The 15064-nt window shown below is 46.1% G+C and overlaps 1 protein-coding gene across 16 annotated transcripts in view; it reads right to left on the reverse strand.

The window, feature by feature from the left end:
• Positions 1 to 15064, reverse strand: part of myo18ab (myosin XVIIIA b) — a 346088-nt gene that overhangs the window by 213385 nt on the left and 117639 nt on the right. For 2 of the 16 annotated variants that reach the window (XM_068010425.1, XM_068010419.1), the window contains exon 1: positions 7017 to 7127. The exons of 13 other annotated variants lie outside the window; for them this stretch is intronic. In XM_068010425.1, coding sequence (XP_067866526.1) covers positions 7017 to 7037 — 21 coding nt within the window. In that variant the 5' untranslated portion in view covers positions 7038 to 7127. Of the gene's footprint in view, positions 1 to 7016; positions 7128 to 15064 lie in introns of those variants that run through there. One more of the 16 variants, XM_068010424.1, reaches the window with a different exon arrangement.

Consider the following 15064-nt stretch of genomic DNA (forward strand, 5'->3'; position numbering starts at 1 on the left):
TTAGCCTCACAAATCAATCCCTCAGTCTATTGGCTCCAAAATTTGGACAAAAATATTTTTGGACTGTAGCTTTCTCTGAATTCCACCAGAAATAAATGAAGCATGTCTTTGTCCTGGAAAGAACTATAAATTGTTGGTACGGCTTTATAACACCAGATTGCAAGCACAAACTGGAGTAGGCCAGCAGTCAATAATGAATGTCATTATAGTCATTTTCATCTATATTTTGTAGTCTTTTTAAATCTTTGCAACATAATTGCAACTGAGGTTTTCGACTGTGTAGCTTCGCGTTCTATATATTTTACATATTCAATATTTTCCCTAATCAGTGTGCATGGGTTTTCAGATAGAGGCAGCACCCTTGTATTTTCAGTCAGCTGCATCTAATCTGTAGGATGGACTGGAATCACTGGTCCTCATCTACACCCAGCTCTCACTGCTGACTCCAAGCGCTACACCCCGGTACACACCGTTTCAGCTGACGGGCGAAACGTACCCAGGGGAGAAATTATGAACATGACACCACCTGGGTGGATGTCTTCCTTGATAAAAGGAAAACGGCCAGAGTGGAAGGATTCCAAGCGGCTCAAATGACCTTCATGTTCTGGACCAAAGGTGTGCTACACCATATTGTGTGGACTACAGTTGTTGGTATACCAGTTATGGATAAAATAGCAAGGAGGGTCCCTTCAAGCCTGGTCGGCAACCCACCTGGGAGAGGGAAACTCTGAATCCAAACCTACGGCTTGGAGACCTCGCTGCCGCCGTCCCAGTTCACTGGACCACGACAGATAAGCTCCAGGCTTAAAGGGTGGGTCAGTCAGCGCAAACTATACTCTACCTTAAAGCACCACTGCGCAGGCAAGAAGAAAATCCACCCCAACTATCACTCAATACCGATGAGTACAACCTTCCCAAAATCTTTGTCCGCGAAGAAATGCCAAGAGATTGTCCCTAATTATCCATGTCATAGGCTTTATTAAGCATATCCTTTGGCCCATCTGCACTTGTGTTTGACAAAATACCTGTCATTTCTAAACTGGTGTTTCCCAACTGTTGCAGAAATTCAGACACAGTCTTAGACTAATAATGCATAGATGTGAGCATGGTTTTCCAATGGCAAACATTTAATCTGGAATTAAACTATTCACACAAAACTAAGCTCCTCTGTTCTATATTATTTGGTGTACTATTAATGTTAGTTTACAATAAAGCAAAGAAATTAATATCATTTCACCAAATGTAGTGGTATATCCTGGGACTAGGGTGAGAAAGTAGGAAGTGTCTTCTTAAAAAAAAAAACTGCAATTTCAATGTCTTTGGCTCACTGCAGAGTAGAGGCCTGCTGCCCGACCTGAACCCGATGGGATCCGACGACGTGTCAGGTCGGGTCGGACACACACAGTAAGTGCTCTGCCGGTAAGAATGAAAAAAAAAACTTACCTGAGCTGGGAGTCCAGGATGAAACTGAGTGTGCGCAGTGAGCGAATGATGTCACTATGACATCATCGCACATGCGCTTCAGCTTCGTGGAGCTTCCCAGTTGGAAGGTAAGTAACGGGATGGTCAGGCTCGGGTCGGGTCAGGTCGGGCTGGGCTCGGGGCCAAATCAGAGGGACTCAAGTCGGGATCGGGTCTGCTGTGGATTCAGTCGGGTTCGGGTCGGGTTCTTTTTTCCCCAACCTGAAGCAGGCCTCTACTGGCAGAGTTCCCTTGAACTTCTATACAGGGTTATTCCTCTTTTATAGGTAGAAAATGTCTTTGTAGCACAGAATGCCAATCCAATCATTTCCTCTTTTTTGTGGATGGTATAATTGATGTTCTTCCTAAAACTCTTTTATGGAATCATAGAATGGTTACAGCACAAGAAGGCAGCCATTCAGCCCATCGTGTCTGTGCCAGCTCCCTGAAACTCACCTAATCCCACTCCCCAGCCCTTTCCTGTAGCCCTGCAAATTTTCTCTTCAGATAATTATTCAGTTCTCTTTTGAAGGCCTTGATTGAATCTGCCTCCACCACACTCTCAGGCAGTGCATTCCAGATCCTAACAACCCGCTGCGTAAAAAAATAAGTTTTCCCTCATGTCACCATTGGCTTCTTTTGCCCAGTAACCTTAAATCAGTGTCTGCTGGTTCCTGGACCCTTCGACCAATGGAAACACTTTCTCCCCATCTACTCTGCCCAGACCCCCTCATGATTTTGAGCACCACTATCAAATCTCTTAATCTCTTCTCCAAGGAGACCAGACCCACCTTCTCCAACCTACTCACACAACTGAAATTCCTCATCCCTAAAAACCATTCTCGTGAATCTTTTCTACACCGTCTCTAATGCCTTAACATCCTTCCGAAAGCATGGTGCCCCAGAAACTGGACACAATAGTCCAGTTGAGGCTGAACTACTGTTTTACACACTTTTGTCCTAAAAACCTAGAGTTTCCCAAAAGTAAATATGATTTTGGGGTTCAAGTGACAGGGATAGAAAAACAGATTTTGTCCTTTGCTTGTCGACACTCCCAATTCAAAAAAATTTATATATTTTAAACCACAAAGTATGACTATTTACTTCCTATATATTTGGCTCTATTATTATGTTTTAAAACGTCTCTTCCACATTGCTCCAATACCAAATGTGTTTGTTTTAGTTATTGCTCATTTTCTCTGACTTTTGCTTCCTCACAGGCCAGTAATGATATATGTCTCCAAAAGTAGGAGTTTGCTCTTTAATTTGTTAATTTCTTGTAACCGAAATTCCTAAATCTTCAATTCAATATCTCAATAAATTGACTGTTTTGAACAGCTTTTGTTTTCCAAGTAAGTTTTTTTTCAAAAATATACTTTATTCATAAAAATCTTTTTAAAATACATTACACACAGTTGAAACTTGACATTTTAGAATGTGCACTACAGATCAAACTCCTTCGTTACAGAACGTGAGTTTCCTCACAACTCTTGCCATTCCATTTGACATACAATGGACATTTGCATTACACAGCAAAAACATATTTTGGTGCATACAGCCTGAGGGGTTTTACAAGGGTTCCAGACCCTCGGTTTACTATGGCAGGATGACCTTCACAGTGGCCTTTCCCCATTGAGCCTTTGTAGTGGCTGCCCCAAGCTTTAGTGCATCCCTCAGCGCGTAGTCCTGGACCTTGGAATGTGCCAGTCTGCAACACTCAATCGTGGATAACAGTTTGCACTGGAACACCAGCAAGTTTCGGGCAGACCAAAGAGCGTCTTTCACCGGGTTGATGGTTCCCCAGCAGCAGTTGATGTTTATTTCAGTGTGTGTCCCTGGGAACAGCTCATAGGGCAGAGTCCTGTGTTAGAGCTGCTTGGGATGAACTTTGACAAAAACCACTGCATTGCTTTCCAGATCTGCTTTGAAAATGCACATTCCAGAAGGAGGTGGACAACAGTCTCTTCCCCACCACAGCCACCTCGAGGGCAGTGTGCGGAGACAATGAGACTCCGGGCGTGCAGGAAGGATCTGATGGGGAGGGCCCTTCTCGCCACCAGCTGAGCTAAATCTTGGTGCTGGTTTGACAGTTCTGGCGATGAGGCATTCTGCCAAATGACTTTGGCGGTCTGCTCGGGGAACCATCCAACAGGATCCACCATCTCCTTTTCCCAAAGGTCCTTGAGGACATTCCGTGCGGACCACTGCCAGATGGATGTGTGGTCAAAGGTGTTTTTCCACACAAACTTTTCCATGAAGGATAGGTGGTATGGCACAGTCCAACTGAATGGAGAATTCCGCGGCAATGTGACCAGACTCATCCTTTGCAACACCGGGGACAGAGAGAACCTCAGCACGTAGTGACACTTTGTTTTTGCGTACTGGGGCATGCAGCCACACACAAAAGGTAGTCATCAGGATGAGGGCAACGTTGGGTACGTTTTTCCCCCTTTATCCAGAGGTTTGAACATAGTACCCCTGCAGACATGGTCCATTTTGGATCTCTAGATAAAGCAGAAGATGGTTTGGGTGAGTGCCACAGCACAGGAGTGGGGTATGGGACAGACCTGCACCATGTATAGTAACAACATGAGCGCTTCATACCTGATAACAAGGTTCTTACCCACAATGGAGAGAGAACAGTGCTCCTACATGCCCAGTTTTACCATGGCTACTCGCTCCTTCCAGTTTTTGGCACAAGCCCCAGCCCCCCCAAACCATATCTCCAGCACCTTCAGGTAGTCTGACCTGATGGTGAAGGGGACAAAGGATCGGTCGGCTCAGTTCCCAAAGAACATAGCCTCACTTTCTGCGATTTAATTTGGCTCCCAAGACCAGTTCAAACTGGTCGCAGATGCGCATCAGCCGGCAAACGGACAGCGGATCCTAGCAGAAGAGGGTGATGTTGCCCATGTACAGGGAGGCTTTAACCTGAGTGACTCTGCTGCCAGGGATTGTCACCCCTCTTATGCCCGCATCTTCCCTAATGGACTCAGCGAAAGATTCGATACAGCAAACAGACAGGGGAGAGAGGACAGCCCTGCCTGATGGGAAACATATGTTATGAAAGCACAAAAGTAACAACTTGTATTATACAAATAGCACCTTTAACGTAGAAAACCATAGCAAGGCGCTTCAGAGTCATAAGACGACAAAAAAATGAATGCCAAAATAAACGTAGCACAGGTGACAAAAAGCTTGGTCAAAGTAGTAGCTTTTAGGGAGGGCCTCAAAATAGAGGAGGCAGGTCAAGAGTGGAGTTTAAAAAGGGAATTCCAGAGCTAGGCACTGGAGACAGCTGAAGGCACAGCCAATGATGAGGGGGGCGGTGGGTGGGTGGTGGGGGGGGGAGGCATGCACAAAAAGCCTGAGTTCAAGAAGAATTTGTAGAGCTGGAAGAGGTTACAGAACTAGGGAGGGGTAACGCTATGAAAGGGTTAAAAAATGCATGGATGAGACTTCTAAATTAGAGATGTTACAGAATCAAAGGGCAATGTAGGTCCACAAAGTCATGGGTATGAATGACTAAAACTGTGCAGGATAGGATATGGGAAACAGAGCGTTGAATGAACCGAAATTTACAGAAAGTGGAAGATGGGAGGCCAGCCAGGAAAGCATTCAAATTGTTGTTAAGCCTGGAGGTGACTGAAACATAGAAGAGAGTTTCAGTGGAAGGTAGGCTCAGGCAGGGGCAGAGACAGTCTTTAGGCTGTAAAGTTGGTCAAAATCTCTACCCATGCACTAGTAGATATTGTTTGTTTTAGCAAAGAGTTAATTTTAAGTTCAGTCATTTTAAAAATAGCTTTCATCTCAAAGCAATGTGCTAAAAGAAATCACAGAAAATTTATGACAAAGAAGGAGGCCATTCAGCCCATCGTGTCCATGTCAGTCAACGAAGAGCAACGAAGAGCCAGTCTAATACCACCTTGCTGCACTGGGTGCATAGCCCTGCAGGTCACGGCTCTTCAAGCAGACATCCAAGTACTTTTTAAATGTGGTGTGAGTTTCTGCCTCTACTACCCTTTCAGGCAGTGAGCTCCAGGTCCCTAGCACCCTCTGGGTGAAATAACTTTTCCTCATCTACCCTCTAATTCTTCTATCAATTACTTTAACTCTATGTCCCCTGGTTATGAACCCCTCTGCTAAGGTAAATAGGTCATTCCTATTTATCTAGGCTCCTCATAATTTTATACACCTCAATTAAGTTACCCTCTATTCAAAGGAAAACAACCCAGACCGATCCAGTCCTTCCTCATAACTAAACTTTCCAGCCCTGGCAGCATGCTTGTAAATCTCCTTTGCACCCTCACCAGTGCAATTACATCCTTCCTGTAATGTGGAGACCAGAATTGTACACAGTACTCAAGCTGTGGTCTAACTAGTATTGTATACCATTTGAGTATAACCTCCCTGCTATTGTATTCTATCCCTCGGCTAATAAAGGAATGCATGCCATATGCCTTAAGCACCTTATCAACCTGTCCTGCTACCTTTTAGGATCGGTCGACTCACAGTCCAAGGTCTCTCTGTTCCTCCACATGACTCAGTATCCCATTTATTGTACATTCCCTCGCATCAAGTCCTGTTCCCCTGTCCTCGCTGACCTATATTGGCTGCCGGTCAAGCAATGCCTTGATTTTAAAATTCTCATCCTGGTTTTCAAATCCCACCATGGCCTTGCCCCTCCCTATCTCTAATCTCCTCCAGTCCCACAACCCTCCAAGATATCTACACTCGTCTAATGCTGACCTCTTGTGCATCCCTAATTTTTAACTGCTCCACCATTGGTGACCGCACCTTCAGTTGCCTCGGCCCCAAGCTCTGGAATACCCTCCCTACACATCTCCACCTCGTTTTCCTCCTTTAAGACACTCCTTAACACCTACCTCTTTGACCAAGCTTTTGGTCATCTGACTCAATAGCTTTTTGTAGCTCAGTGTCATACATGGCCTTCTAATGCTCCTGAAAAGCGTCTTGGGATATTTTATTATATTTATAGAGCACCTTTAATGTTAAAACTAAATCAGGCATCACATTAAACTATAGACTGCCCAACAGTTAACAAGGGTTCAAAAAGTCAGCATAAAGACTTGAGAATATTTTAAACATCCTCAATTCCAATAGTCAATGAGGGCATAGGAGAAAAAAAAATACCATGCTATAATGTGCAAGTGCTCTCCTTCAAATGAACAAATGTAAAAATATATATACACACAGCCTTGAAATGGCATATACGCACTTGTTCTTTGTTTTAGTCCAAGTAACCCCTAAACGTAGAATCAATTTCACGGTACAGCATATGGCAATGTTAAGAAACAGAAAGGTGCTAAACTAAAGGCAACCTCACAGACCCATTTTGGACAAAATGATGCAGCAATAGAACCAAACATGCCTGCACCACTTTCCGTTACCACTAAAAATAGACACAGGCAACAACTTTGGCCTAAACTAGGCAGCACTCTTAACTTATAGATATGAAACATTGGTACAAACGGTGTTACATTATTTAACAACACAGGAAATAAAAAAAATAAAATTAATTTTATTTTAGATACCTGGTTTCTATCTTCTGGCATCTAGCTTTAAAAATAAAACTCGAGCTGCCAACTACATATACTCCCAACAAAGCAGTTTTGAAGAAGTACCCCAGCCACTGATGCAGCTTCCGTTCAGAGTGAAGGAGAAATGTGATAGGTTGTCAAAGTGTCATTTCACTGGTGCTGCAATGAGACAGCTGGGTGGTTACAGACCTTCTAAAAATAACGAAAGAATGTATGCTCAGTTCCAACAGTTGGTGCTTCACTGTGAATGATTTGACTTTATTCCTCCCTTGTGAAGTCATTGAAAACAGCATGATGTATAAAATGTTACAAGACCAGGAAATTTTGTCATCTGGTTGTCGACATGTCATATTTCTGGTACTATTATTCCCGTTCAGGGTAAACGCCACCATGGTAATCATTGTCACCGTTTCCGTTGAGAGAGAAACAAAACCCTCCTTTTCCTGTTCAGAACTAATTTGCAGCATAAGTTTGATACAGATATAGCTGTTTAACACTTTAAAGCTTGCCACTGTACTTATTTTTTCACACTTTTCAACACAAACAAAATTAAAATTCTAATTAACACTGTCAATATTAAAAATCATAGATAAAATTATTGCGTAAAATGCATTGTCAGTTGCAATTATTAGAAGTACTAATAGCTCACTGTAAGCCAACTGATCTGTGACTTTAGAATGGCAGGGATCATTATACCATGTAATGCATTGTTTGGCTGCTACAGGGAAAGCTGTGCACATGTTGGCTTGTCCCTTTACAGCCGAAAAGAGGATACCTCCGACAGTGCAGCAATCCTTCCATACTGCATTGCACTGTGAACCTAGATTATTTGTTGAAGTCCTGGAGTGGAGCTTGAACCCACAAACTTCTGACTCAGGAGGTAAGAGTATTACCACTAAGCCAAGACTGACACGATGATACACAGAAAGATGGTATGCAAGATGTACCAGTGGAGGCAAACAATTGATATTTAGTAATCCTTGAGGGAATGGTCTTGTGATCTAGTGCCATGGTGGATGAGAACCTGAAGTTTAAACAGAACTGGGAGGTTGTAAATGTCAGGTTTGGCTTTCTGGGAACTTCCCACTGTCTGCCAGCAGTGACCAGAATTCTTCTTGTTTCTTCGAATAACCTACAATCTTTCTAGTTAAGAGATCACCGGTTAAAATATGCATCTGAACCTTCCCAGTTATAGCTTTTATTTCCACCATACCAAGGTCTGAAAATATTATTTGCGGATATGATACTATTTTTTGGGGGGACCACTTGGGCCAAATGGCCTATTTCCCTGCTGTGGACGCAACGAGATGAGGACAGTTGTGCTGCACGACTCAGCTGCTTGGGTGGGAGGTAGCATATGTCTCAGGGTCAGAGTCCTGCGATGGAGTCAGGACAGACTGACTCATTCACTCACTGTCAAAGCCTTTTGGTCTGCTGTATGAATGGAAATGTATTTCACTCCTGATTGTTAAAATAAGTATTCAGGGAACTTGACAAACCTAGTCAACTCTATATGCGACTCGAATACCACACCAGAGTTCAGGTGGCTGGCCAGCAGAATGCGGAATGGGTGAAGTCCAGATCATGTTGAGCTTCGGGCTCAATTAGCATCAGGGTAGCAAGCTGCAGATAGAGATCAAGCACTCAGGGGCAGCCCAATGGCTCAGAGTCTCTGTAAGATCAGTATATTTGCCACAAGAACGTAGGTCCATGAGGAAAGTGGGGCCGATATCTGAGGGACAGCCAGAGCAGCAGTGGCTCAAGTTGGTTTTGTAGAGCTTAGAGGAGCACTCCTACATTACCCAGTCCCACAAAAATTAGGATAAGATAACCTTTAGAATCCTCTTAGGCAGGCTGCACTAATAACATTTGGAGCATGTACAGCACACATTCCAACCAGATCAGCCAAAAATGGAAATTAAAAAGGTTCAATATACAGCATAGGGGCTCAATTACTATTTTAACCGAGGGCGACAGTGGCGCAGTGGTTAGCACCGCAGCCTCACAGCTCCAGCGACCCGGGTTCAATTCTGGGTACTGCCTGTGTGGAGTTTGCAAGTTCTCCCTGTGTCTGCGTGGGTTTTCTCCGGGTGCTCCGGTTTCCTCCCACAGCCAAAAGACTTGCAGGTTGGTAGGTAAATTTGCCATTATAAATTGCCCCTACTACAGGTAGGTGGTAGGGAAATATAGGGACAGGTGGGGATGTGTCAGGAATATGGGATTAGTGTTGCATTAGTATAAATGGGTGGTTGATGGTCGGCACAGACTCAGTGGGCCGAAGGGCCTGCTTCAGTGCTGTATCTCTAAAACTAAAAAGGAAGGAACAGAAGCGAACACACCAGCATAGACCAGTTGAGCCAAATAGCCTGTTTCTGTGCTGTTCTTCTTTGGCCTCCTTGTCTCGGAAGACAATGGGTAAGTGCCTGGAGGTGGTCAGTGGTTTGTGAAGCAGCGCCTGGAGTGGCTATAAAGGCCAATTCTAGAGTGACAGACTCTTCCACAGGTGCTGCAGAAGAAATTGGTTGTTGGGGCTGTTACACAGTTGGCTCTCTCCTTGCGCTTCTGTCTTTTTTTCCTGCCAACTGCTAAGTCTCTTCGACTCGCCATGCTTTAGCCCCGCCTTTATGGTTGCCCGCCAGCTCTGGCGATCGCTGGCAACCGAGTCCCACGACTTGTGATCAATGTCACAGGACTTCATGTCGCGCTTGCAGACGTCTTTAAAGCAGAGACATGGACGGCCGTTGGGTCTGGTACCAGTGACGAGCTCGCTGTACAATGTGTCCTTGGGGATCCTGCCATCTTCCATGCGGCTCACATGGCCAAGCCATCTCAGGCGCCGCTGGCTTAAGTAGGGTGTATATGCTGGGTATGTTGGCTGCCTCGAGGACTTCTGTGTTGGAGATACGGTCCTGCCACCTGATGCCAAGGATTCTCCGGAGGCAGCGAAGATGGAATGAATTGAGACGTCGCTCTTGGCTGACGTACGTTGTCCAGGCCTCGCTGCTGTAGAGCAAGGTACTGAGGACACAGGCTTGATACACTTGGACTTTTGTGTTCCGTGTCAGTGCGCCATTTTCCCACACTCTCTTGGCCAGTCTGGACATAGCAGAGGAAGCCTTTCCCATGCGCTTGTTTAATTCTGCATCGAGAGACGGGTTACTGGTGATAGTTGAGCCTAGGTAGGTGAACTCTTGAACCACTTCCAGAGTGTGGTTGCCGATATTGACGGATGGGGCATTTCTGACGTCCTGTCCCATGATGTTTGTTTTCTTGAGGCCGATGGTGAGGCCAAATTCATCACAGGCAGCCGCAAACCTGTCGAAGAGTCTCTGCAGACACTCTTCAGTGTGAGCTGCTAATACAGCATCGTCAGCAAAGAGGAGTTCCCTGATGAGGACTTTCCGTACTTTGGTCTTCGCTTTTAGACGAGCAAGGTTGAACAACCTGCAGCCGATCTTGTGTGAAGGAAAATTCCTTCTTCTGAAGACTTGAAAGCATGTGAGAGCAGCAGGGAGAAGATGATCCCGAACAGTGCAGGTGCGAGACCACAACCCTGTTTCACACCACTCAGGATTGGAAAGGGGTCTGATGAGGTGCCGCTATGCTGAATTGTGCCTTTCATATCGTCATGGAATGAGGTGATGATACTCAGTAGCTTTGGTGGGCAACCAATCTTTTCTAGTAGTCTGAAGAGACCACGTCTGCTGACGAGGTCAAAGGCTTTAGTGAGATCAACGAAAGCAACATAGAGGGGCATCTGTTGTTCACGGCATTTCTCCTGGAGCTGGCGAAGGGAGAACAGCATGTCAATGGTGGATCTCTTTGCTCGAAAGCCACACTGTGCCTCAGGATAGACACACTCAGCCAGCTTCTGGAGCCTGTTTAAAGCGACACGAGCGATGACTTTCCCCACTATGCTGAGCATGGAGGTTCCACGACAGTTGTTGCAGTCACTGCAGTCACCCTTGTTCTTATAGAGGGTGATGATATGATATTGGCATCGCGCATGTCCTGTGGTACTGCACCCTCATCCCAGCACAGGCAAAGCAGTTCGTGCAGTGCTGAAAGTACAGCAGGCTTGGCACTCTTGATGATTTCAGGGGTAATGCCGTCCTTCCCAGGGGCTTTTCCGCTGGCTAGAGAATCAATGGCATCACGGAGTTCCGATTTTGTTGGTTGTACGTCCAGCTCATCCATGACTGGCAGAGACAGGGCTGCATTGAGGGCAGTCTCAATGACAACATTCTCCCTGGAGTACAGTTCTAGGTAGTGTTCCATCCAGCGGTCCATTTGCTTGCCTTGGTCAGTGATTGTGTCCCCTGATTTAGATTTGAGGGGCAGGGGGGAGGGGGGGGGAGAAACTTCTTGATGGTTGGCCCAAAAGCTCTCTTAATGCCATCATACATTCCTCTGATATTTCCTGTGTCAGAGGCCAGCTGAATATGACTGCATAGGTGTTGCCAGTAGTCATTTGCGCAGCGCCTGGCTGTTCTTTGTGCAGCGCTTCTGGCAGCTTTAAGTGCTACGGATGTTAACACGTTGGGGGCTTTCTTGTAGTTCAGCAATGCAATGCACTTAGCGGCTATGACAGGTTCCAGCTCTTCAATGTGAGATTGAAACCAGTCTGCATTCCGCTTCGCACGATTGCCATAGGTGGTCATTGCTGAGTCATAGATGGCGTCTCTGATGTGGGCCCACTTGGTCCCAGCATCCCCTGTGGGAGTGTTTTGGAGGGCTTTATCAAGTGAATTTAGAAACTTACGTAATAGCTGTGGATGAGAAATTCTGCTAGTGTTTATGCGCGGGCGGCCCTTCTGCTTGGAGTGATGCAGCTTCTTTGGTTTGAGTCTAACCTTGCTGCACACCAGGGAGTGGTCGGTGTCGCAGTCCACACTGTGGAAGCTGCGTGTGATTTGAACGCTGTTTAAAGAGGCTCGCCTTGTGACGATGAGGTCCAGCTGGTGCCAAACGTGATCTTGGGTGCCTCCAAGAAGCCTGGTGACAGGGTTTAGTGTGAAAGAACGAGTTGGTGATGCAGAGGTTATGATAGGTACACAACTCAAGCAGTCTCTGTCCATTCTCATTCATCCTTCCAATGCCATAGCGCCCAAGGCAGGAGGGCCATGAGTCATGGTCGGCCCCAACCCTGGCGTTAAAGTCCCCAAGCAGGAATAGGTGTTCGGTGTTAGGGATGCTGCTAATGATATTATGGAGTTCCTCGTAGAACTGGTCTTTAGCTTCAGGTGCGGAGCAGATTGTTGGAGCATAGATGCTGAGTAGGTGTACTGGACCAGAGGCAGTGAACAGTCGGATGGACAGTATGCGTTCCGAGCCATTTGAGGGTGGCTCTATCATGCTGAGCAAAGAGATTCTGATGGCGAAGCCCACTTTGTGCTGTCTTGGTTCTTCAGGATCCCTACCCTGCCAGAAGAAGGTGTAGCCTTGCTCTCTTGGGAGATCCGCTCGCAGGGAGGTGTGTCTCCTGAAGTGCTGCAATGTCCACATTGCGTCTACTGAGCTCGTTGTTGATGATGGCAGTCTTCCGAGAATCGTTGATTTGTGTAAGGTCTTCCGACAGGCCAGGAAACATAGTTCTGATGTTCCAGCTTGCAAAAGGAAGGGCTGGTACCTTCTTTCCTTTTTTGGTCATGCTGTTTTGTGCGGTGTTACAGTCCACTTGTCGGGCAATGACCCTGAGCTCCAAGCACCCATTGAAGCAGGTGGACTGTGGCGGGACAGAACCTTACTGACCGGGGGCTGCCCGGTTTGAGGTGGCGGTAGCTATCCAGTGAGATGCGATGACCTTTCCCACCGACAAAGGCAACCCGTGGCGCCCAATCTCTACGCCAATTGAGCTGGACTTATAACCTGTAACTGCTGCCTTCCGTATTGTTTTGGTCGCTGTGGGACGACTCATCATGTAATCCTATGTAATAGTGTTACAACTGCTTGCTAATTTCCCTGTATGACTCTAAAATGCGATCCACCTGAGGTGGATCTAGATTCTGAGAGGGCATTTTCCCTGACTGGAGATTTAGAACTGGGGATCAGTCTCAGGATAAAGGGTCAGCAATTTAGGCCCAAGTTGAAAAGGCATTTCTCTGTCCAGGGGTTGTAATCTTTGGAATTCGCTGCACCAGAGGGCTATGGATGCGCAGTCATTGAGTATATTCGAGACCGAGATCAACAGATTTTTGGACACCCTGTTGACCCAGATTCTGTGGCAGTAATAACAGCGAAACTGGCAGCGTCTGCTGTGTTTACTCCACTGAAACATGATCGCAACTTCTGGAATCCACACTTACACAGATTAATGCAGAAATCCAGAAGCTGCTGCCAGTGCTTCTATGCTTCTCCAGAGGATGTGTTGTTGAGGCATCCCCGCAGAATTTATTCACAGAAATCAATGGAATTGACAAGAACTTCCATTCTTACTCTGCTAAGTCTCACTGTAGCCAGGAAGGAACTGAATAATGGACTTAGGAGAGCTAGAAGGGGACATGAAAAAGTCTTGGCGGGTAGGATTAAGGAAAATCCCAAGGCGTTCTACACTTATGTGAGGAACAAGAGGATGGCCAGAGTGAGGGTAGGGCCGATCAGGGATAGTGGAGGGAACTTGTGCCTGGAGTCGGAGGAGGTAGGGGAGGTCCTAAATGAATACTTTGCTTCAGTATTCACTAGCGAGAGGGACCTTGTCGTTTGTGAGGACAGCGTGGAACAGGCTGATATGCTCGAACAAGTTGATGTTAAGAAGGAGGATGTGCTGGAAATTTTGAAAGATATGAGGACAGATAAGTCCCCGGGGCCAGACGTGATATACCCAAGGTTATTACGGGAAGCGAGGGAAGAGATTGCCGCGCCTTTGGCGATGATCTTTGCGTCCTCACTGTCCACTGGAGTAGTACCAGATGATTGGAAGGTGGCAAATGTTATTCCCTTGTTCAAGAAAGGGAACAGGGATAACCCTGGGAATTACAGACCAGTCAGTCTTACGTCGGTGGTGGGCAAATTATTGGAGAGGATTCTGAGAGACAGGATTTATGATTATTTGGAAAAGCATAGTTTGATTAGAGATAGTCAGCATGGCTTTGTGAGGGGCAGGTCATGCCTCACAAGCCTTATTGAATTCTTTGAGGATGTGACAAAACACAGACGAAGGAAGAGCAGTGGATGTGGTGTATATGGATTTGAGCAAGGCGTTTGATAAGGTTCCCCATGGTAGGCTCATTCAGAAAGTAAGGAGGCATGGGATACAGGGAAAATTGGCTGTCTGGATACAGAATTGGCTGACTCATAGAAGACAGCGGGTGGTAGTAGATGAAAAGTATTCAGCCTGAAGCTCGGTGACCAGTGGTGTTCCGCAGGGATCTGTTCTGGGACCTCTGCTCTTTGTGATTTTTATAAATGACTTGGATGAGGAAGTGGAAGGCTGGGTTAGTAAGTTTGCCGATGACACGAAGGTTGCTGGAGTTGTGGATAGTGTGGAGGGTTGTTGTAGGTTGCAACAGGACATTGACAGGATGCAGAGCTGGGCTGAGAAGTGGCAGATGGAGTTCAACCTGGAAAAGTGTGAAGTGATTCATTTTGGAAGATCGAATTTGAATGCAGAATACAGGCTTAAAGACAGGATTCTTGGCAGTGTGGAGGAACAGAGGGATCTTGGGGTCCACGTCCATAGATCCCTCAAAGTTGCCACCCAAGTTGATAGGGTTAAGAAGGCATATGGGGTGTTGGCTTCCATTAACAAGGGGATTGAGTTTAAGAGCCACGAGGTTATGCTGCAGCTCTATAAAGCCCTGGTTAGACCACACTTGGAATATTGTGTTCAGTTCTGGTCGCCTCATTATAGGAAGGATGTGGAAGCTTTAGAGAGGGTGCAGAGGAGATTTACCAGGATGCTGCCTGGACTGGAGGGCATGTCTTACGAAGAAAGGTTGAGGGAGCTCGGGCTTTTCTCATTGGAGCGAAGAAGGATGAGAGGTGACTTGATAGAGGGGTACAAGATGATGAGAGGCATAGATAGAGTGGATAGCCAGAGACTT

This window comes from Heterodontus francisci, chromosome 30, assembly GCF_036365525.1.
Source record: "Heterodontus francisci isolate sHetFra1 chromosome 30, sHetFra1.hap1, whole genome shotgun sequence".
Classification (NCBI taxonomy): domain Eukaryota; kingdom Metazoa; phylum Chordata; class Chondrichthyes; order Heterodontiformes; family Heterodontidae; genus Heterodontus; species Heterodontus francisci.